This window comes from Desmodus rotundus, chromosome 5 (genome assembly GCF_022682495.2).
Source record: "Desmodus rotundus isolate HL8 chromosome 5, HLdesRot8A.1, whole genome shotgun sequence".
Classification (NCBI taxonomy): Eukaryota; Metazoa; Chordata; class Mammalia; order Chiroptera; family Phyllostomidae; genus Desmodus; species Desmodus rotundus.
In genome coordinates, this window is record NC_071391.1 from 152,985,183 (window position 1) to 153,007,233 (window position 22,051).

Sequence of the window (22,051 nt, forward strand, 5' to 3'; positions counted from 1 at the left end):
CCTTCTTCCTCTGGACTTAGAGTTTGACAGCATGCACAGCACACACATGCACACATGCACACACACATAATTGCACACATGTATACACAGGAAGTTTCACAAAGCTTGATAAGTACTTCCAACGGTTTCATAGGCTCTGAGAACTGGAAATGACTATTTTACATGATTACTTATTGGGCCCAAGAGGTGAAGTAAGTTGCCCAAGGCCCTCTAGCAAATTAGGGGAGAGCTAGGACTCAGCCTAGGTTTCCAAGTTGCCAGTCCAGCATTCTTCAAACTACACCACTTCTTCCCCCAGAAACATGCCTACCAGACTAACCCAACTCCCCCGGCAGAAAGAAGCTGAGATATGGACAGGGAAGGGGAAAGGGTTTGGCTAGGCTTAGCCAGCAAGTCCTGAGTAATTCCTGCAGCATCCACCTGCCCACCCACAGCCCTTCTCCACCCGGCAGGACAGTTAAGTAGCTCCATCCAGTTCCAACGCCTTAGCAGCCAACATTTGCTGAGCACCCGCTCAGTGCCAGACACTGCACTGACAGCTTCGCCCTTCCGGTCTCACTCCACCCTTCCACCCACCGGCTCTACCGCTCACCCATGGTATAAGTGAGGAAACTGAGGTTCAGCGAGGTGCTAACTGGCATGTCCCTGCTGGGGTCAGACACTGGTGCCCTGCACCCACGCCCCACACTGCAGCCCCATCTATGCCAAGCACACCTCTGGGGGGTGCAGCCCACATCCTCCCAGAGTCGGCGAGGCAGGCGTCTGAAAAAGCGTCTTCAATTTTACGTCCTGACATTTTGTAGGACCTATTGTCTTGTAACACAAACAACACAAAGCTCCACAAGCACTGCTTGGCTGGGAGGCCGTGCGGAAGGCAGGGTGTGCGGAGGTCACACCCTGACGGTGGGCATGTCAGTGCTTGTGGCCTGTGCCCTACAGGGCCCCTCAGATCTGTGGGGGAGGCTGAGAAACGTGGTCTCACAGAGAGAGAACAGGGGCAGCACTGGGCCCTACACAATGAGCTGCTCGATAGAGGCGCTTCCTGATAATCAGCACTGCCCAGGCCACGGCTGCAGGTGTTCAGGCGGCAGCTCAGGGCTGCCCAGCGGCCAGAAATGCCGCCTAGGCCCAGGGAGGAGGTTGGGATGCCAGAAGGTCCTGCAAATGGGAATGTAAGTGGCACACCCAGTGCTTAGAAATGGGCTCAGACCCTGTCACCAGCACTCACTACTTTGGGACTGAGGCCATGCTGGACAGGGTCTCTTGGGGTCAGAAGCGCGGAGGGGATGAGGTGCCCTGACCACACCTCCCCCTCCCCCAGCCGGCCCGACACCGCCTTCGTCTGGTTCCTCAACCCCCTCAAGTCCATCAAGTACCTCATCTGCACGCGCTACAAGTGGCTCATCATCAAGATCGTGCTGGCGCTGCTGGCGCTGCTCATGCTTGGCCTCTTCCTCTACAGCCTCCCCGGCTACATGGTCAAGAAGCTCCTGGGGGCGTGAAATCCCTGCAGCCTCCCCGCAGCCCCCTCCTGGGCCTGTGTGTATGCCCCTCCCCTGGTGTGGGCTTTCCAGACTCCCTGGGGGGAGGCTGAGGAGCCCTGTGTCCACCCTCAGGCCTCAGGTCCCAGGAGCCAGTCTCCTGCTTGTTGGGCTGGTGATGGCCCACTGCCCACCCTCTCCTCCCCAGGCCTGGGGCTGGCCCGGTCCTGCCCCTCTGGTGCCTGTGGGATGGGGGTGTGGGTGTGGGCAGGGGTTGGGGGCTGCCCCTCCCTGCTGAGGCTCCACCCTTCTTCAGGCCCTGGCTCCCAGGGAAGCCACCCCAAACCCTCCCCCAGGCCTTCCAGTCAGAACTAAAGCTTGAATGAAGTTCACCCAGAATCATGGGTCAGTGCCCAGAGCTTTAAAACAAATGAATGAGCAAGGAGCATCCCCTCCCCTCCCCAGACACAATCCTGTGAGGACAGTGACACCGCAGGTCTTTGCTCTGCAGAATCAGACCAGACCCTCCCCAGTGATCCTGCGGTGACTGCTTCCCCCCAGCACACTCCACGTGGCTCCTCCTCCTGCCCAGGCAGCCGCCAGGTGGGGACTCGTGGCTGACTTGTGGGTGACTTGTGGGTTTTTACGGATTCTCAGAGCTTCCTCTGCCCTGGCTACTGTCCGAAAGTCTAAGATGAGCCCCTTCGCCCTCCCCGCCGCCCCAGGCAGCCCCTGTGCCACCCGCCTCCACAGCTGGCCCTTTCAGTCCCTCCAGTTGCAGCCAGGAGTTTGTACTTGAAGTGCTGCCCCCTGTCTGCGTGAGCTGGGATTCCCTTGGCTGTTCTTCCTTTCTTGAGTGGTGATTTTTCTCTTAATAAAAGAAATCAAACACTGAGCTGACAAATCTGCTCAAGTGGGGGAAATGGCATGGGGCGCAGGGCCAGTAAGTACTTTGAGGTTGGCAAACTCAGTACCAGCTGGCCCCTCTGACACTTCCTTTGGGTGGCCTCATGGCCCAGCGTTCAGGGCAGGCCTAAGGCACAGGGCCACCTGCCCAGACCGCCCATGGGAGGAGCCTCACACCACAGCCCAGAGGGCACAGCAGGGTGCACCCAAGGGCCTCAGAAGCTCCCCAAAAGGGTCCTGCTGCAGGCCCAAGGAGTCTGAAAGCTGAAGACCCCGCCAGCTGCCCAAAGTTCCAGCTTCCATGCACAGGCACCGACTGCCCCCCAAAGCAACAAGGGAGCCCCATGCCACTGGCCCGGCCTCATCTGACAGAAAGGCGCCTGTTCGCCTGCCCTAGCCTGAGGCCAGGGACACAGTCCTCTCCTGACCCGGAGGTGGGGGCAGGGGCCTGTGCCTCATTGGACCAGACCTCTTCAAAAAGATTCAGCCACAACTTTTTAATGACTTTAATCGTGACTACGGGATACAGGTCACTGATCTTGTCACTTTACAAATGGCAGCTCTGGGCGTGCAGAGTGCGCCCTGCAGCTCCCCGGGGGACATGTGCCAGCCCCGGCACCAGCACCAACTCCAGGGCCCGCTCTAACACAGCACCTCATCAGGGCTGGTTCGGTTTTGGGGGCATCTGGAGCACCTGAATCGGAGGAATTTGCAGTTCCGAGTTTATCTGGAAAAGAGGGAGTGAAGGTCATTACCTGTTCCCCAGGGTCGTCCTCCTTCATGCCCCCCGGGGGCCAGGTACACTTGTGGACAGTCCCACAGGCCTGTGCAGCTCTGCGTGCACTTCCGCCCCTGTGTCCAGGCCTCCGGGAAAGCCCACGTCTGCCCTCCTCCAGGAGACAGGCTCCAAGGCTGCTCTTCGGCTTCCGCTCCAGCTAGCTAGCCTCTGGGGGTGTTCTTAGCCTTCTACTCAGATCCCTTCTCTCCAATTCTCTTCCCCTCTTCACTTGCCATCCCAGCCCCCCAGTCTAGCCCTGCACTTCCCTTCATCCTCCCCATCCTCTTGTACACAGTAGCATCGATGGAAGGGTGGACCATGGTGCCCTAATGTCTGAATCCTCGTGTCACAGGCCACGAGGTCGTCATGATACCCAAGCTTACCACACCCCCTGTTCAGATGCAGCCTGGGGCCTGAAACCACACCAGGCCACACGGCCCCAGGGCCCAGCCTTGTGGCTGGCCTCAGTCACCTCTCACATGCACAGTTGATGGCAGAGGAACTGTGCTCGGCCCGATGGCATGACCCTCCTGGTCCACAGGCTCAGCACCACGTGAAGGACACCCCATCAGCAAATCAGAGCCTGCAGCTAACCGTGTTACCAACCAAAGGGAGCAGAGACATGAGAATTCTCCCCTTGCTGGGCCATGGGGAAGTTGCCCAACTATAGCTGGAGTGGGCATGAGTGGGAGTCAGGGAATAGCTGCTCCAGCTGGAGCCCCCTCTGCCCACGTCACATCGCAGGCCAGACAGCCTGGGCTGGCAGGGCGGGGAGAGCCTGTGCTCTGGGCCGGTCATGGAGTCTCCAGGTTTTGATTCTCCTTTTTGTGCAAGGGGGAGAATCATTTCTGCCCTCGCTTCCTCACAGCTGGTTGTTCGGACCAAAAAGAAAACTCCTCTGGAGGGGCTCAGCCAGCTGTCACCTGGCGCTGCTCTGGCCCAGCATCTGAGAGTGGCCCAATGAGTGGCTGCTGCCCAGAACCACGGTGTCACGGACAACATGGCAACCCACATCCCAGAGCCCACTTGCCTCAGGTCAGGGAGGGGGCTCCTCATTTCCTAATATCAGCTCCTGGGCCCCCCCAACCTCTGCCCCCACCTCCCCCGCCCACCCTCCTCGGAGGGTCCCCATCACCCACCTTGGAGTCCAGGTACCGCTGCAGCAGCATCTGGAGCTCGGTGTTCTGCTGCTCCAGGGCGCTATTTTCTGCCAGCAGCTTGGCCCGCTGCGTCAGGACAAGGCTTTGGGCAGAAAAATCAGTGAGACCCCGCCCTCAGCTTCTTCCATCCTCTACTGAGGATCCCTATGTTTCTGTTCTGGCTAGAGGTGGGAGAGGGCCCCAGAAGCCATGCCCTCCAGAGCAGCCCTCCTGCCTCCGGAATGAGCTAGGCTCATGGGAACAGAACCAAAAAAGCAGGGCCAGAGGGCCAGTCACCAGCACTGCACAGCCCCACCAGGAGTTCCCAAAGGAAGTTTCTAAGAGTTCATGGACAGGGAGGTGGCAAGTGTGGACACTCAGAGCAGGATGCCTCCCCTCTACATGCCCAGCTCGCCCCTCCTGGGGCATCACACACACACACACACACACACACACACACACACACTCACTGGTATTTCTCCAAGGCCATGTATAGACCATCCCAGAGGTTCTGCGTGGCCTGAGAGATGACCGTGGCCAGGGCCTTCCAGTACTCAGAGTCCTTGGAGTTATCCCGCACTTCCTTCAGCAACTTCACTGGTGCCCGAGAGTCCCTGAAGGTCAAGGGCACTGGTGCCATCAAGTCCGCCTGGCACCACCCGGACCCGCCAGTCACAGTGCCTGTCCCTCACAGACCTCCTGCTTTCCCTCCAGTCACCTTCCCAGTCAGTTATGCAAGCTTATCAGATTACAGGAGGGTCTCAGAAAGGACACAGACTTGTCACCACTGTTCCCGATCCTTGGTGCCCCTGTCACTTTTGTGAGCACCACTGGGGTTTTACTTACCCTTTTTCTCTCAATCGGTTTATCTCACTGGCTTTAAAGCTCATTACCATGCCCACTTCTCTCACTAAGACTTCCAGAACTGCTCTCAGACTCTGTCACTGCCTCTCCATCCCCCCTAGGGTAGCCTTGACCCAGGCTATCACCTCCCCCTGACCAATCTTCCCATCGCTCTCCTTGTAGCCAACCTGCCGCCAAGGTGATCTTTCTAAAATCCGAGTCTAAGCACGCTCCCCCACTGCTTAAGACCCTTTCTGGCTCCAGGCCACTAATGGGTGAGGACCAAAATCTTGGGCACATTCAGAAAGGCTCTTCCAGGTTTGACCTGGCTCTCCCACCCCCTGGTCCCACCTCCCAGACCCCTGACACTCTAGCCACACCTCTGCCATTCTTCTTGAACACACAGGCCTTTTCCTGTGCTGTAACACCCTGAAATGCCCTTCCCTCCACTTTATCCACCTAGGAAAACCCAGTTCTGAGTCACCGCCTCCTCAAGTCCTCTCTGACAGGCCTCCCCTAAGCAACATGACCCCTGGTATATGCTTTGACCATCATTTGCTCACAAGGTGCTATTCCCATGGGCCTACACAGAGCAGGCCCCAGTAAATATTCACTGAATGAATGAATGAATGAATGGTAAATGAAATCACTTCTACGCCCCATTTCTTTCATTTTAATGTCCACTGATTCCTCTAGCCCTCCCTTCAGATATCCCCTTACTCACTCCCCCAAGTTCTTGCTCAGCAGTCTCCCTCACCTCTGCTTGGCCCGTCACCCCATCCAGCTCCCCCCATTCTCAGGCAAGCCCTCTGCACCACAGCCCACCTGGGCTTCCTCAGGCCCATGACAAAGGCCTCCAGGATCTTAAGGACATCGTTGGGGTGGATGAGCCTGGGAGAAGAGGGGGCCTCCTCTTCCTCAAGACTTTCCTTCTCTCCCTGGGGGTCCAGCTGCTCGGCTGGCTCCAATGCGGACGTCAGGCTTGCTCGCTCCTGCAGGGGGTGACAGACACCAGGGACTGATCTGCAGAAGGTGTCGGGGTAACTACGGGTTGGAGATACACAGGCATGAGCATATAAAAACAGACAGGCAGAGGGAAAAAGAGAAAAATGTACAAGAAGTTACAGAAAAGATCAGAGGGAGACATTTACACAGGAAAAGGAGTAGTGAGGACAAAGAGTGGAAAAAGAAGGGGGACGGGACCAGGGCGAGGCACATGGAGGCTCCAGAATGATGCTAATGGTCCCTTTCCAAAGCTGCGTTCACAGCGTTGGTGCTCACAACGCCTGTGTGATACAGACCTCCTTTTGAATCTTAATACAAAATACATTTTATTTTAATTTCCAAATTTAAAAGAGTCTTCCTCCCACTCTCACTTCTCAGTCCATTCAGTTTACTTTCCCACACAAACCGGAGTGGTCAGTTTCTTACATAGCTTTCCAAAGACACACCGTGTTTGTACCAGCTCACACTTTCCCATCCTGCTTTCACATAAATGGCGCCCTCCAACACACGCCATTCTGCACTCTGCTTCCTCACACACCAGTATATCTCAGTGGTCTTTTCCAATGAATACACAAAGAACATTTTGTTCTTTTTCACAGCTGCATACTATTCCATTGCACAGATGCCCCCTATGTTATTTAATCAAGTCCTTAATGATGGAAATTCGGGTTGTCTCTGATCTTCTGCCACTTTACACAACGCTGCAATGAACAAGCTACAACAAACACAGTTCAAATGTGGACACACCCGTCCCAGGGGAGAAATCGCAGCATAAGACATATGGTTTTGTACGTGCTGCTGCCAAACGGCCCCGCATGGAGGCCGCAACCATGTCCACTCCCACCAGCAGCTTGTGAGCCTGCCTGCTCCCCACCCCTCGGCCACCACTGCGTGTTCTCACACCTGCAGATGTTTGCCAGCCGGGCAGGTGGAAATAAACCTGAGCAGTTTCAGTTTGCATTTCTCTCAGTACCAGAAAGCCTCGTTATCTTTTTACATGTTTAAAAGTTATTTGTATTGCCTCTTCCAGGGAATATTTGATCAGCTCCCTTGTCTGCTCTACTGAGTTATCTTTTTCTTATTGGTTACGGGAATTCTTTATATATTAAGGAAATTAGTCCTCAGCTGTCACGAGTTTAAAATATTTTTTCCCAGCTGTCACGTCTATCTTAACTTTATTTATAGTGATTTTTGCCTGACAGAATTTTTTTTTAATCTACTCAAATATATCCCTTTTTTCCTTCTTTATGGCTTCTGGCTTTTGTCCACACAACTAACTCTTTTTGGAAACATATCGGGGTACTCATGATGGGGTTAGCAATACTATTAAAATCATCTTTTAAATTCAAGTTTTTACCATAACGACTTCCTCAGAATCATCAGTTACAATCAAGAGAGGCAGTACAAATGGGCTCGGCTTTGCAGGATATTGTTAACTTGGAGGGCGCAGGTCTCACCTGGGAGGACTGGCTTTGAGGGTGGGCCCCGGAAAAGACACGTCGGGCCTCAGCATCAGAGCAGCCTCTCATCCCCAGCCATTCTCCCCTTTGCAAATAGGAAACATGATAATACAAATGAGACGCTAACTTCGCTATCCCTGTGTAAGCCCTCACTGTTTCTCTAGACATACTATTCAATGGTAGCAATGCCTTCTGGGGGCTTCCGGGAGGATTTAAAATGCTCTTTTCAATTGCACTTCAGCTCACCTGGCTGGAAGGCAGGTGATGAGCTTGGTATTTGAGGAAGAAGTTCACCAGTTTATACAGGTCATCCTCACTTTCAATTCCAAGGGCCTGGGGAAAAAACAGAATGACCTCAAACTCCACATAGGGAGTCCCCCCGCTGCAGGGATTGTTGGACCCTCAGCTCCTGAGAGGAGAGGCTTGACTTGCTCCCCTCAATGTCTCCGGTGGCTGCCACGGCCCAGGGAAGAGGCCTTCCACATGGGGATGTGCAGCGAATGCGGGTCACACACGTCAGAACAATCAGACAATCAGGGCTCAGAGTCACACAAGCCTGGGGGGCACAAGAACGCTAAAGGGGGCTGAACATGCATCTGAGTTTAGGGGTGTGGGGGAGATTCTGTGGTCCACGAGCTGGACATGAAAGAAAGAAGCTAGCAGAGGACGGGCCAGGGATTGGGAGACATGTAAACAACTCTGAGACCCACTTGTTGCGTGGAGAGTAGGAAGGGGAGCGATGGGCTGCTGAGGCTTCATCTGCTCCCATGGCTGAGGCAATGCTGGGCAGACACAGGGGGCTGTCTTAGAATGAGGCCCCCACCCCATGTCCACTCAGCCCCGCGAGACTCACTGAGAAAATGGCGTCCAACCTCAGCAGGTAGGATTCGTTCTTCTCCAGGGGTAGGAGAAGGCTCAGCAGCTTGCTCTCTATGAGGAAACCCTGAGGAAAGGAAGACGACATCTCCAGTCAGAGACAGCTCTCAGGAGCACGTCCCAGGCTCTGTAGCCTCCTCTGTGCAGCCAGCTGGGGATGACTCCTCAGAGCAGATCCCCAGGGATGAGACTCTGGGCCGCAGGCTCCCCAGAGAAAGGCCTTCAGGTGTCTTCAAGCCCCTGCCAGGAACAAAGCCACTCCTCCTTGTGAGTTTAGTCCCCCCACCTCAGGAGGGGTGTGGACTCACCTCCCCCACAAGCCCCCAGGTAAACACCTGAACTGCCCACAGCAGTCCAGACCTGATCCAGTCACAGCTTCCCTCCCTCCCAATGTCACTTCACTCACAGGCCAGTCCCCAAATATCCTCAGAACACAGCTGCAGGCACGGAAAGGCTGGAAGCAGGCAGGGGCCAGGCGGCCACTGGCAGCGAGCCTGCATCAGAGAGGGCGCACCTGCCGGCCGCTTCCTTCAGCAGCAGCCACCCTCAGTGTCACGAGCCAGCCTTTGTGCCAAGGAAACTGTCCCAATGGTCCCAACGGGACTGGAGACCGCTGATCCTTGCTCTACCTCTTTCACCATCCCAGAACTGCAAAATCTAAATAAACATTCATCACACTTGGTGACAGCCCAACTTCCAGCCGAACCAGCTCTGATGCAGCCCTTACCCGAAGCCTAGTGGGTTTGCTAACGTGCAGTGCAGATAGCCAAAGCCTAACGCATCCCAAGGAATCGCAAACGGGGCTCCCAGAGAAGGGCCATGACGGTTGTGGCCACACTACTTGGCAGGTGGGTTCACAGAGGGGACACGGGTGCCCCTTCTCTTGCAGAATGAGCTTTTTTTTTTTTTAAATTAGCAGGAGCCCATTGGCCAGCCCGGACTATGCCTGGCTGGCCTGCAAAGGGAGATCCTATTTGTCAGTGAGGCATGGCCTGTCTGTGAACATCCCAGCAACACTCCTGAGGGCTGGTCCCCTCCTGCCTCCAGGCCACATCTGGCCCGGCCAGAGTCATCAGAAGCAGCACAGCAAGGAGCGGCAGCAGAAAGTCGGCAAGGCCACCCGCCAGGAGACCCTCTGCTGCAGCCCCTCACCGACTCGTCACACAAGAGCATCAGGATCTTTCTGGTAGTTTTCGCTGAAACTTGCTTTGGCAGGTCCAGGTAAGACTCTGGTGCTGCGCCGGCCTCCTCCGCCTCCTCCTCTTCTGCAGATGGGGCGTAGAGAGGAGAGAGAGAGGAAAGAAAGAGATCATTCCTCGTCCTGGCGGACTTTGAGAAACAGTCAAATGTCTTCCCTTGAGAAAAGTAAACCTCTTTAAAAAGCCTCTCTAAGGTACTCTCAAGTCTCTTTAGCTGAAGAAAGCCTATCATGGGGGAAAAAACGGGTGGTAATAAGAGAGTTTCCTGAGAATTCTGCCATTCTTGGACAGCCTATAATGCCTCACTTTTCCAAATTTCATCTACCTGGAAACATCTTCCTCAAAATGCAGCCAGGAGCAGGAAGTGGGAGCTGCAGAGAGCGTGAGCCCACTCGCTCTCACCCGAGAGCTCCACCCGGCACGCCTGCTGTGTGGCTTCTACACCCGCAGCGGATTAGGAGCGGCCAGCTGCAAGGTGGGGAAAGAGACCGCCTCACAGAAGGACATCATCAGCAAGACCTGGCGGCTGATAGCAAGATCCAAAAATTGTCTTAATTAAAACTGAACATATTTAAGCATTTTAGACTGTATGTTCTTCATCTGAAAATAAGAATAAAAATCATAATATGACCCAGGTTTTACTAGTTGCTCAAAAGGTGAAATGAGATAGTATTTTGACAAGTACAAGATATCAAACTGCTAGTGGGAACTACGGAGCCACAGCCGACAGAGTGACGGAGGCATTCGTCCTTCGATCCTGCGCTCCTCCTCCTAGGGACCTGTCCCCGCGACTCACTGGGAAAACACACGGGCACGAAGCTATTTATTGCAGTGATGTTTGTAATAGCAAAAGTGAACAAACAAAAAACTGGAAATACCCCAAATAACCCACAGAGGGACCCTCCGAATAAACAATGGCGCAGCCATACGATAGAGTGCAAAATGCAAAAGGAATACAGAATATTTCTTCTTACTACTACAGACTGGTCTCCAGAACATACTGTGAGTGAAAAAAGCAAGGTGGAGGTAAGCATAGGCTCTCACTTACCTTATAAAAATGGTCTGTATAAATATGTTCAAATATTTGTTTATAATTTTTAAAAGCAATGAAAGGAGGAAGCAGACATTGTTAAATAGTTCCCTGGAGGACGGGTGGAATGGGGCAGGGGAGGACAAAAGCTGCACTTGTTTGAGTATAGCTTGTTTTGTACCTTTGACTTTGGAACACGTGACTATTTTACACAATTATGAAACAAAATTAAATCGCAAAAGGCAATCCCCAATATCAAAAGTAAAACAAAAAGACCTAAATGCATATGCAGTTGGTGATATGACCACATAGAAACTAGTCTAAGTGACTTTAAAGGACAGCAATCTATGCGTCCCTAATGCAATACACCCTCAGAGCAGAAAGAAGTGTGGAAAAGTTTGAACTCTTTTTAGTAATCATTTGCAGTGGCAGGGTTGATGGTTTTTATTCGGAGACTATTCTAAGGTATTGTCATAAAAGCAATGAGTAATTATTCTGGAGTCACTGAGTACCAAGATTTTCAAGTTAGAAGAAAAGAGATAGACTTTGATAAGATGAAGGGAAAACCCTGTCATCCTGATGAGGAGGAAGTATCAGGATGAACACACGACTTATTTTGTCTGTAAAGCAGAATCCTGCCGTGGCTGGTGTGGCTCAGTGCATTGAGTGCCTGCCTGTGAACCAAAGGGTCACTGGTTTGATTCCCAGTCAGGGCACATGCCTGGGTTGCAGGCCAGGTCCCTGGTTGGGGGCGTGTGAGAGGCAACCACACACTGATGTTTCTCTCCCTCTCTTTCTGTCTTCCTTCCCCTCTCTCTAAAAATAAGTAAATAAATCTTTAAAAAGAAACATAATCCTATACCCCGGGCTTGTCCACTGAGAAGTTCTAGAGACAGTGAGCAAACCAGAACAATGAGCGCTCCAGTACCCAGACTACAGTGTCAAAATACCATTCCCTACTGCAAAGAACCAGGTGTCCCTGGAGAAATGGCTGCTTCCAAACTCAAAGCGGGAGAAGTGTAATGTGGGCCTGGAACCTCTGGCCATTCTGGAGAGCCAGGAAACTGTCAAAGACGACTAGGGTTGTGTCTGCAGGACCCAGAAGGCAACACGAAGAGACCCCGCTGGCCAAAGACAGGACCCTTTGAGCATCAGTAAGGATAATAATTGCAGAAAAGCAAAACATATCAAATTTGTTTAAATCCATGTGTTCATTATATACATAAAATTTGGAAAATACTGGAAACCCATTTATTTTGCAAACTGGTAAATAAAGAAAGAATAAGCCGCTATCCTGCTTTTCCCATACAAACTACGTCTCAGAGGAACAAATAGCTGACGAGGTGAATATTCTCTTTTCGGAAGTGTTCCAGCTAATAAATGATGGCATTGTGATAAAACTTAGAATATCACCATTTTGCAATCCCTAATGCAGTTAATGGATCTTATACAATGATTATCAGTGGTTGCTCACATCACAAAAAGAGAGACAACCTGACCTTAGTTTATCCCAAGGGAGATACACAACAGTGTACTTCGCAAAAATAAATTGGACCTGAATCTGATATCAAGCTTCTAGATCTAACTTCCAGTTGGTAATACAGTGCAGAGGGTAAAGCTACAAATTAGAGACTTACACGCCATGTCAACCAATCACAGTCCACAGACCTCCTGGCCCTGAGACCTCCTCCCCTGCTTTATTTAGACCGCAGTTTCCTTATCGGTAAAATGAATGGGTTGACCTGATGTTCTCAGAGGGCCTCTGCAGTCCTAAGGCTCTTTGGCTCTGTTCTCGTCACCTGTTTGCATCAGCACTTCTTCTAATATACGTGTGGCGGACTTCTGCTGGTTCCGAGATATGGGCCCCACATTCTTCAGGAACCAGAAATCAGGTGCGGTCCAGGGGAGCCCCAGATGATGCGTGTGGATGATCCTGTCTATATTAAAGGCTCTGCTTATCAGATCCTTTGCCTCCTCTTCGTTCATCAGCCAAACTTCCCGAAACTTCTCGTTATCAATAAGAGCAAAATGCCTGTGAAGGAGAGTTACTGAGTGTGATCAGTTGACCCCAGGGCCTGGCTAGGGTCCCTTCAATGAGTAGGAGAGCGAGAGCTGAGATAGAACTGTGGTAAATCCTGGGCCACTGCCCCTCACCTATGATAGACTGAAGGCCATCCCAGTAAGCCTCAAGAAAAGGTAGGTGACATGTAAGGGAAGGGACAAGGAAGACAGCATAGAGGACTCTTTTGTGCCCTGATCCGGCTCCGGAACAGCTGCCGATATCAAAGTCTAATGAAATCATGGCCACCACCAACTTCTCCCCTGCAGCCTTGACTCTGGGACCCAAAGCCTGAAATACCTCATGGATTTCTGCAGCTCCTTGTACTGTATCACAAGGCGTTTGTATTCGGAGGTTAGTGACTGGTTGTCCTCCTGAAACTGCTTTATCTGCTTGGCATATTTTAATCTCAGATTGTTCAGTGCGTCGTGCAGGCTGCGTGGAAGAGGAAATGGAAGTTAATTTGCCACTGAACGGACGGTGTTATGTTCCTTTCACCTACTTTGCTCAGTTCTGCAGAACCCAGGGTCAGACTCAAGGAAGGGCAGAAAACGCTCCCACGAGGGTTTGTGTCCTCCCAAACACAGCTCCCGCGGTGATCAAGGACAGGAAGGTGACAGAAGGTCATGGAACACCCAGAACTAAGTACATTTAAAACAGTGCAGAAGCCCAGGCCCACCGAGAGGCCGTCCCCTAGTCGAGAGTGGGACTGACTCTTCCTCCACACCAGGTGTCCGTGTCCCTCTCCAGCACCAACCCCATGTATTTAAAACACTGTCTCAACCTCCGACCTTCTGAAATAGGGCAGAGAGAGAAGAAAAAGTCACCACTGCACACCACAAGCCTGCGATGTATGAGTCCCCCATTCACAAAGAGCTGATACTGATCACAGGTCCGGTAACTCCTTCATTCACTCTCTCACTCACTCACTCATTCATTCATCAAACACCAATGGTCTCTTTCGTGCCAAAGATATATTCCAATACAAAGATGAGAGAGAAGATGTCAGACCAGTCAGAGACAAAGGCCAGCATTAATTGCAGCCCCATGTGGAAAATGCTATAGGAGAGTCCTACACAGGGTGCCAGGGGCGCCCGGGGGGGGTCTCTGACTTAGCCTGGCTCGCGGGGGAGGAGAGTGGTCCGAGGCTCCAGCACAGTGCCAGGTGTGAACACCGGCAGGCCACAGCCCCACCACTCACGGCTCACAGGAGCCCTGTGCGTGGAAACTCGCCCCATGAAATACGCATGGCAGGCACAGCTTGGAGACCCAGGACCGGACCTCAGCTTCAAACCGCTGAAAAGTGGGTGTCTCATGTCAGCGCCCCACTTACTCAGAAACAGACGAGTGGAAGGCCGACATATTTGAGGTTTAAAAAATTCTAAAAATACAATTTTCCCTCTTAAGCATTATTCTGAAATAATCAGAAGGTTCCTAAAACACAAACACTGATAATTCACATTTGCATCTTCAATAATATGTGACAATTAGTTAACATAGTCTCTGATAAAAAAAATCTAATTCATTTTCTTAGCCATAGCATTCTAGGAGACTTTCTATATGTAGGTTTCAAAAAAAAAAAATTTTTTTTTAAGTAGCCATCCCAAAGTGTCTTTCCACATCATTTAGGAAAGGAGTTTCTTTGTGCTGTCTAATTATAGAAGCTAATAAAACAGAGATACACTCCAGTTGCATGCTGGAGGTCTGAGCAAGGCAGCAAGAAAGGAGTGGGCAGGAAAGGACAGCTGCAAGGAGGGGCTCCACAAAAAGTCAAGTCCCAAGTGGCTGGATGAAAGGCCAAGATGAAGGGGAGTGAAGTGGGGGGTGGGAGACCTGGGACGGTCGGCAAAGCTGGTTCCAGAACCTGTACACAGGAAATGACGGTGACTCTCGGAGTTGAAGTGTGTCTTGGCAGCTGCAGACAAAGTGAGCAGGTGAGGTCGGGACTAGGAATATGCAGCTGGCAGTCTTCAACACAGGTGGCATTCAAAGCCATGGGACTGATGTTCAAGGCAATGAAACTTTTTAAAGGTCGAAGGGGTAAAATGCTTTCTAGAATAGCTTATCAGGCAAGAAGAGGCAGAACCCCGCAAGGACACCAATTAAGAATAAATTGACGAAAACATTTCTGAGATTCGGTATCCAATAAAAATGGGAAAGCCATGGTGCTTGGCTAGAATGGCACCAGTGGTACCCTACGGGGGGGAAGTTTTTGTCCAATTAAGGGGTCATAGGTCAAATTATGAATGTTGGGGGAGGGGGCAAGTGATAAGCAACAGAAAACGGCTGCAGAGGCCAGAGAGGATGAAGATAGTGCGCTTACAGAGGAGTGGCAGGGTTCCTTGACCGGTTTCTCGAGATGAGGGAAACTGTAAGTTTGAAGCCAGAGGGAAGAGCCAGTGAAGATAGGATGGTGAGGATGGTCCTGCCTCCCTCACTGCCTCCCGCCCTGCCAAGCTCCCTTCTCCCACTGCGCATCCTCTTCATCCAACACCTAAGGTTCCTACTCCTCCCTCTTTGCCCCCCGACCTGCCAATCCCCACATTCCCTGCCTACTTTTTGCCCTACGCTCTTTTCCAGGAGGAGGTGGGGCAGAGCAGAGCCAGTTGAGTGTGTCATCTTTTCTTAAAAACTTTTAATAATAATTTTGACAGTGGATCCTCCTACAAAAGAGATGCCCATCCCTACCTCCAGCACAGAAGGGCCCAGGAGAAGGAGGCTGAGAATGTTCACTTACCGATTCATCTTCCTCTTCTGCTGGGATTTAATCACTGTGCTTTCTTCATCTCTCTTCTTCAGTACCTGGAAGTTGTACTGTAACTTTTCTTGGTTTAGCTGGTACGTTGCTTTCATTTGCTGAAGTTGTTGCTCAAGAATCTAAAGTTAAAGTTTGAAAAAATAATACTAATTGGCCCTGGTAGAATTTTGTTATACTTGAGAGTCCCTGATGGTGAATTTTGGAGTCCCATCAAAGGAATGATAAGGACAAGTGTCCTACCTGAATCCCAAGAAAATCTGTCATGAGAAGCAAATTAAAGGCCAACCAGAAGAAACATAAATCACTTAGTGGCAAGCTGAAGCAACCATACCTCACGCCTAAGGGCAATCAGAGTTAGAGCCTTCAGGTCCTGCTCCCTCTGTACCCCAATCCAGACCCTGTAGAGATTGAAGTAGCCCCCCTAGAAGTACTGTGAGAGTTAACACTGCCACAAAAGCCTATGATGTTCCCCCCTGACCTTCTGCCAGTGTTAGTGCTTAACAAACTATGTTCATTATAAAGAAGGGCAGACACACAGTCTTACTTTCGGGGTTTCCACTATCTGTATTCACACATTCAGCAAATATTTGTTGAGTGCTGAATATAAAGGGTAGGGAAAAGCAGGTTTGCAGCTGTTCACACAGGAACGAATACAATAATGAATAAATAATAATACTAGAATAAGCTCTGCCTTGGGAACTCCCAGCTGTAAGCCGCTCTCACCCCACCCTGAAGGTCAGACACTTGACTAGGGGCTGATGGGAAGACACTGGTGAATGAGGCACAGTCCTGTCCTATCTGGGAGAGGGCCAGGTGACAAGCATTGGTGACAGGAAGTAATGGAGGGGTTGGCACAAGGTGGTAGGGGGCCAATGAGAGGAGCACTTCCGAGGCCAGGACAGGCATCCCTGAAAAGATGGCGTCAGCACGGCTAACTGAGACCCAGAGAATGGGCAGGAGTTACTCGGGTGGACACCTGAGAGGAGAAAGTTCTAGAGAGAGGTGCTTTGAGGAAACCCCAAGCAGGAGATGTCAGAAATGAGGCTGGCAGAGCAGCAGGGCCTGATCAAGGTAGGAATTGGGCGCTTTATCCTACAGGCAAAGGAGGGCCCCTGGAGATGTTCAGCAGGAGAGTGATCAGTGCAGGCCGTGCAGAAAGATCGTTGGGATGGCTGGGGAAAGAAGATCAGAGAGGGCCAGCTAGAGGCAGGGCAGACACTTGCCCATGCCTCTCCTTTCCCCAGTAGTGCCTCTCCTTTCCCCAGTAGAAAGGCAGGAAGGAGGGTGCAATTAAGCGTAATCAGATCTTGATAAAGCAGCCACGTGACAAGCTCTTTTAAGCCTCAATCCCATCTCCCTCCAGGAGGCCACAGACCTTTGCCAAGGCATCAACAGAGGAAGTGATTGCAGGCAGCTGTCACGACCCCCCTGTGCGTCATCCTCCAGGTGAGTACCTGGCTGGGAGGTGAAGCAGAGGAGAATAAAGGTACTGACACCTTATCAGAAGGTGAGGCATTTCCTTGGCCCCTGTGGAATCCGGTGATTCCCCATTTGTAACTGAAGGAATGAGTCAACGGTGTCCTATTTAACCCTCCCAGGGACTTTAGAACCTCCCTTGCTGGACAAGGATTTGAACGTCTCCTTCAGAACAGAAGCCTGCAACATCTATTCTTTACCAGGTGGTCAGTGAAGGACCATATTGGTCACTGGGATGATAAACAACTGTGCCTCTCAATTTCTCTACTTGTTTAGTCAAAATTGTATTTACTTTGACCAGTTATATGGTTTTCTTTGTAAAAATTTTTCCTGGCCCTGGCTGGTGTGGCTCAGTGGTTGGGCAACAGCCTGAGAACCAAAGGGTCACCAGTTCAATTCCCAGTCAGGGCACATGCCTGGATGCGGGCCAGGGCCCCAGTGGAGGGCACACGAGAGGCAACCACACATTGATATTTCTCTCCCTCTTCCTCCCTCCCTTCCCTTCTTTAAAAAATAAATAAATAAAATATTTTTTTTTTTAAAAAAAGAAGAGCTTTTCCTGATTGTGAATCTAATATTTGCTCACTGTAGAAAATGCAGAAAGTTCAGCAAGGAAGAAGACGACATAGGAGAAGGAGGAGGGAAAGCTACCCATAATTCCACTTCCCAGGGACAACTCGGTTAACATACTGACATGTTTCCTTCCAGTGTCCTTTCCATAGTAAAGGTAGAACTATAACTACAACTTTTTTATTTGTATCATCTTTTATTATACAAAATAAAACTTCATCTATGTTACACGTTCATACTTTCTATGAATCTGGCCTTTAAAAAAAATCCCCAAAAGTACAGCGCCATCCATTCTTTGATTTTCCTTCCAATGACTCCAAATCTTGACCGCAGTCTGCGTCCTCTCAAAGGACAAAGGCAGACGCAGACGCCTCAGAGCCGCCCCCTGCAACACACGCCTGCCTGCTGGGGGCGCAGGTGCTGTCACTGTGGGGACCACGGCTGCGGGCACAGCCACAGCAGTAGACTCAACGTGGCAGCGTGCTGTCACCTGCACCAACTCCACCATCTCCAGCAGCACAAAGCCAGTTCTCCCAGCCAGTCCTCTGCGTACTGGCCATCACGGCGACGTGGTGGCGCCGTCCCCCTGGCAACCGAGCATCCCTAGCTTGACACCAGCCTCCTTGATGAACCTCGTCACACAGAAGTGCACCCCTGCCTCGGAAGCGACCTACCCCTGGGCTCCCGGTGCCGCGTCTCCTCTTCTGTAGCTGTCCTGGCCGACACCCTCCATGGGACCCCACTAGGAGGCCCCAGACGCCCGGCTGTAAAGACCAGAGTACCCAGCGCCATGGCAGGGAGGGGTCCTAGCAGCGGGCATGGCGGCCCTGCCACGCATTCCCACCCCACACTATAACTACAATTTTATATCCTACTTTTCTCCTTTAATATTGCAGCATAAGAATTTTCCATGTTAGTAAAGTTTCATTAACATGATTTTAATGGTACATAATATTTCAATACAACAATTTATCATATAGGAAGTGTGTATGGCATATGCATCATAGATCATCATTTTACCATTTCCCTGCAGTTGCACATTTCTATTGTTTTGATAATTTTCAATTAAATTATAATAGAAAATTATAAATTAAAATTATAATTTCAATGACATTATAACATAATTCTGGGAACAGCTGTATATAAAACTTTGGGGAGCATTTTTTTTTTAGTTTCCCTAAGGTAGATTCTCAGAAGTGAAATTACTAGGTCAAAGGCTCTCAATGAATTGCTTTCCAAAGGTCACTTTCTGGCTCACACCCCACCGGCCCTGTGTGCGAGTGCCTGCTTCCCACAGCCTGTGGGCACTGAGCACTGCCCAGGGCAGGCTGTGAGGTTCTACAAGCAGGCCCCGCCCTTGGGTGGGGTGCCTGGGTGGGGCAGGGAGCTGCATGCGACTCTTCCTGAGGGTCATTACATTTCATTTCGAAATCTCCAACTTAAACAACATCCCGAAGGAACTGTGGGAGAGACTGACAATGCAGCCTCCTTTCAAGTGCAGCTGCCCTGGCTGGCCCCAGACTGAGTGGTCTTCAGCCCTGGAGCCCTCTAGGGATGGCAGAGTGTCCACGAGGGAAAGGGACTCTGAGCAGCTCTTCCTGCAAGTCGCAACGACTTATGGCCCCATGTTCCAAATGAAACCAGCCGCACTGCTGCCAATGCCGCCTGCCCTGGACATGGGGGAGGTCATGGTCTAAGGGGTGGAACAGCACGAAGTCCAGCAGAAAAGCTCCGTGTTGGATGGAGACAATCTGAGGAAGCACGAACATTCACAGAGAAGGAGGTCTCCGGAGCTGCTCAGGATTTGGAGTGACGAGGAGGGGCTGTTCCGGGCTTCCCTCTGGTCATCCGGAGCCCTGAGACCAGAGCCCCCGGGTGTCCGATGATGTCCCTCCTCCTCCGCGTAGCTTTGCAGCAAGCCCTGGTGGCTAAGACAGCATTTCCCAAACTTACCTCATCCCAGAACAGCGTTTATATTTACAACGCAGTGCGAGCAGGAGTTGTAACGCAAGCTCCATCATGTGAAATGTTATGTGAATTCCATTCTTCAAGGCAGATTATCGCACAGCAATTACTATTACATGGACTCTACTTTTCCTACATAACACATCTTGATAAGGAAAGAAACCTTATCACTGGCATCACTCTTAGTGTTAGTTTTGTGGAAGCACCACGAGTATCTATCTCACCTAGCTGAAAGAACTTAAATTTTCTCTGGCTGGCATGACTCAATGGATTGAGTGCCGGCCTGCGAACCAAAGGGTCGCCAGTTCAATTCCCAATCTAAGACACATGCCTGAGTTGCAGAACAGGTCCCCAGTAGGGGGCACGCAAGAGGCAACCACACACTGATGTTTCTCTCTCTCTCTTTCTCCCTGCCTTCCCCTCTCTAAAAATAAACAAATAAAATCTTAAAAAATAATAAGATAAATTTGTTTTTAAATCTGTAAAAAAAACCCTTAAATTTGTGCTGATTTTCTATGCAAAAAATAACAATAACCTGTCACCTGACTGCTTTAATTTACATTGCTCTGGGCGTGCAGTTGAATATTTATCAGCAACGTTATTTCCTTTTGTGAAAGCACTTGCTCCTGCTCTTTGCTCCAGCACGTTCTTAGAGACTGACGCCTGGGGGCAGGAGCAACGCCCCCGGCACCTGTGCCGACCACCTCTGCCAGACCACGTGTCAGCCACTCGTCACCTCAGCTCTGCCCAGACGACCTCTGGGGCTTCCCGTTCACGACACTAGTTATGAGCTATTGGTGGTGCTGTCACTGAACCTGCAGAACTAACCACAGCCTTGTGCCTCTTACAGCAGAGTCTACGGCAGGCGATTGCATGAATTACACCCCTCGTCATTAGTGTGTGACACCTGTACTCACCGCAACTTTAGTGCTGGTGGCCCTACCGCTAGTTCTCTCAGGTCTCAGTCTCAATATACAGCCATTCTTGATGGTCACACACTGCCTATAGTTTTATATTTTTAAATAATGGTTGACTTTGTTAAACGTCTTCATTTATTTTTCATTTATACAAAGATACCTTGCAAAGCTTTACTTTACGTTCCCAAGAGTGATGGCAAAATGTCAGGTTCGGTCTTTGTGAATAATTTATAAAGGGTTCATTCTAACCAGCCACGAAGTCCTTCACTGCTACTGCAGGAGCTGCGACACCTTCCCTCTTTCTGCTGGGGCAGTTCCAGCTCCTCCACAGCTGCTTTTGCAAAGCCCGCAGCCATCGGTGCCCACAAAGTGAATGCAAAATAGCCTTTCCTGCCGGCCTTCTCAACTGACTCCAGAGACCCCACCGGGCCTCTTCATCACCAATCTCAATCCCAGGACGGGGCCTGGATTCGATTTTGGAACCACCGTAGACTAACAATTTCAGTCTGGCCTGTAAGCTTGCTTACCCTTTTCTTCACCGTGACTCACTCTTTTATACTATTCCTCTCTCTCTCTCTCTCTCTCTCTCTCTCTCTCTCCCTCTCTCTCCCTCTCTCTCTCTCTCTCTCTCTGAAGGTGAGGACTGTGCCTTGTTTATCTTTGTGCTTTACACCACATAAATTCACAATATTTGTTAAATAAATAACCCATATTTACTATTCTGTGATTAATGTTCTTGTATTAAAGGTAACAGTCCCCAAAGTTGAACTATATCATTTTATAAGTTTAAATGAGCACATAAGGCCCTTTAAAAAAAAATTGACTTCCTGCATCAAGAACTAAGTTTTCCAGCAGTTTTCCTCTGGGGTGGTGGTCAGAGGGGTAAACTCCCTCCGAGTGCATAATGCTCATCAGCTTCTCTTTGCTCATTAACAATGTGGCCTTACTGGCAGAAAGCACTTGAAAAGTATACACTCTTTTCTTACTTCTTCTACTTTATCCATCAAACCCAGTCTATGAGTATTGAATCCTTCCTTTTTTGTGTGTGATTTACCAAAATTTTAGTTCCATATTTCAGAACCAATTCAGTGCTCCACACTACAAATAGCGAAGCTGGTGTTGGGTGGCATCCATACCACATCGACAGTACTTGGCAAAAACCGATGCTACCTGACTTTAACGTCCAGTAAAAGTGCAGCTAAGAGGCACTATGATAAAGTCCAATCTTCTAGAATATTGCACCCACGGCAGTATGGGAGGTCCCTGATTTGATTGCCTTTCCCCAGTTAGAGGGTGGAATGCAGAGCACTCTGGGGTTCCATTCGAACACAGGAGCAAGCTGTTTTGCAAAGGGACCGCTCACACTTTCCCGCTCTGAATCTCCGTCCCCCGGCCTCCCACATGCCCACTCTCCACCGTTAGTCCCTCCCAACAGGGGGGCCAAGACAGCCAGGTGTCCCAGGCACGCTGCCTCTCTGCCCCTCACCTCCTTAGTCTTACCTCACCAAACCCGCATAATCTCCCATGTCTCCGAATTTTTGGGTTTTGTTCAAGCATTTGAAAGTTAGATTAAGAACATGAGGTTCTAT

The 22,051-nt window shown here is 50.6% G+C and overlaps 2 protein-coding genes across 4 annotated transcripts in view; one reads left to right on the top strand and one right to left on the bottom strand.

Moving 5' to 3' along the window:
- The window catches only part of OTOF (otoferlin), an 82,016-nt gene extending 80,512 nt beyond the window's left edge, over positions 1 to 1,504 (top strand). For both annotated transcript variants that reach the window (XM_024553011.3, XM_024553010.3), the window contains one exon: positions 1,322 to 1,504. In XM_024553011.3, coding sequence (XP_024408779.2) covers positions 1,322 to 1,502 — 181 coding nt within the window. In that variant the 3' untranslated portion in view covers positions 1,503 to 1,504. The remainder of the gene's footprint in view (positions 1 to 1,321) is intronic.
- Positions 1,505 to 2,897: 1,393 nt separating this feature from the next.
- The window catches only part of DRC1 (dynein regulatory complex subunit 1), a 34,408-nt gene continuing 15,254 nt past the window's right edge, over positions 2,898 to 22,051 (bottom strand). The window contains exons 8-17 of one of the 2 annotated variants that reach the window (XM_024553007.3): positions 15,514 to 15,653; positions 13,077 to 13,211; positions 12,517 to 12,749; positions 9,641 to 9,753; positions 8,466 to 8,555; positions 7,859 to 7,945; positions 5,973 to 6,139; positions 4,775 to 4,918; positions 4,305 to 4,407; positions 2,898 to 3,114 (exon numbers count right to left, since the gene is read on the bottom strand). In XM_024553007.3, the coding sequence (XP_024408775.1) occupies positions 3,046 to 3,114; positions 4,305 to 4,407; positions 4,775 to 4,918; positions 5,973 to 6,139; positions 7,859 to 7,945; positions 8,466 to 8,555; positions 9,641 to 9,753; positions 12,517 to 12,749; positions 13,077 to 13,211; positions 15,514 to 15,653 (1,281 nt within the window). In that variant the 3' untranslated portion in view covers positions 2,898 to 3,045. The remainder of the gene's footprint in view (positions 3,115 to 4,304; positions 4,408 to 4,774; positions 4,919 to 5,972; positions 6,140 to 7,858; positions 7,946 to 8,465; positions 8,556 to 9,640; positions 9,754 to 12,516; positions 12,750 to 13,076; positions 13,212 to 15,513; positions 15,654 to 22,051) is intronic. The other variant, XM_045189244.2, reaches the window with a different exon arrangement.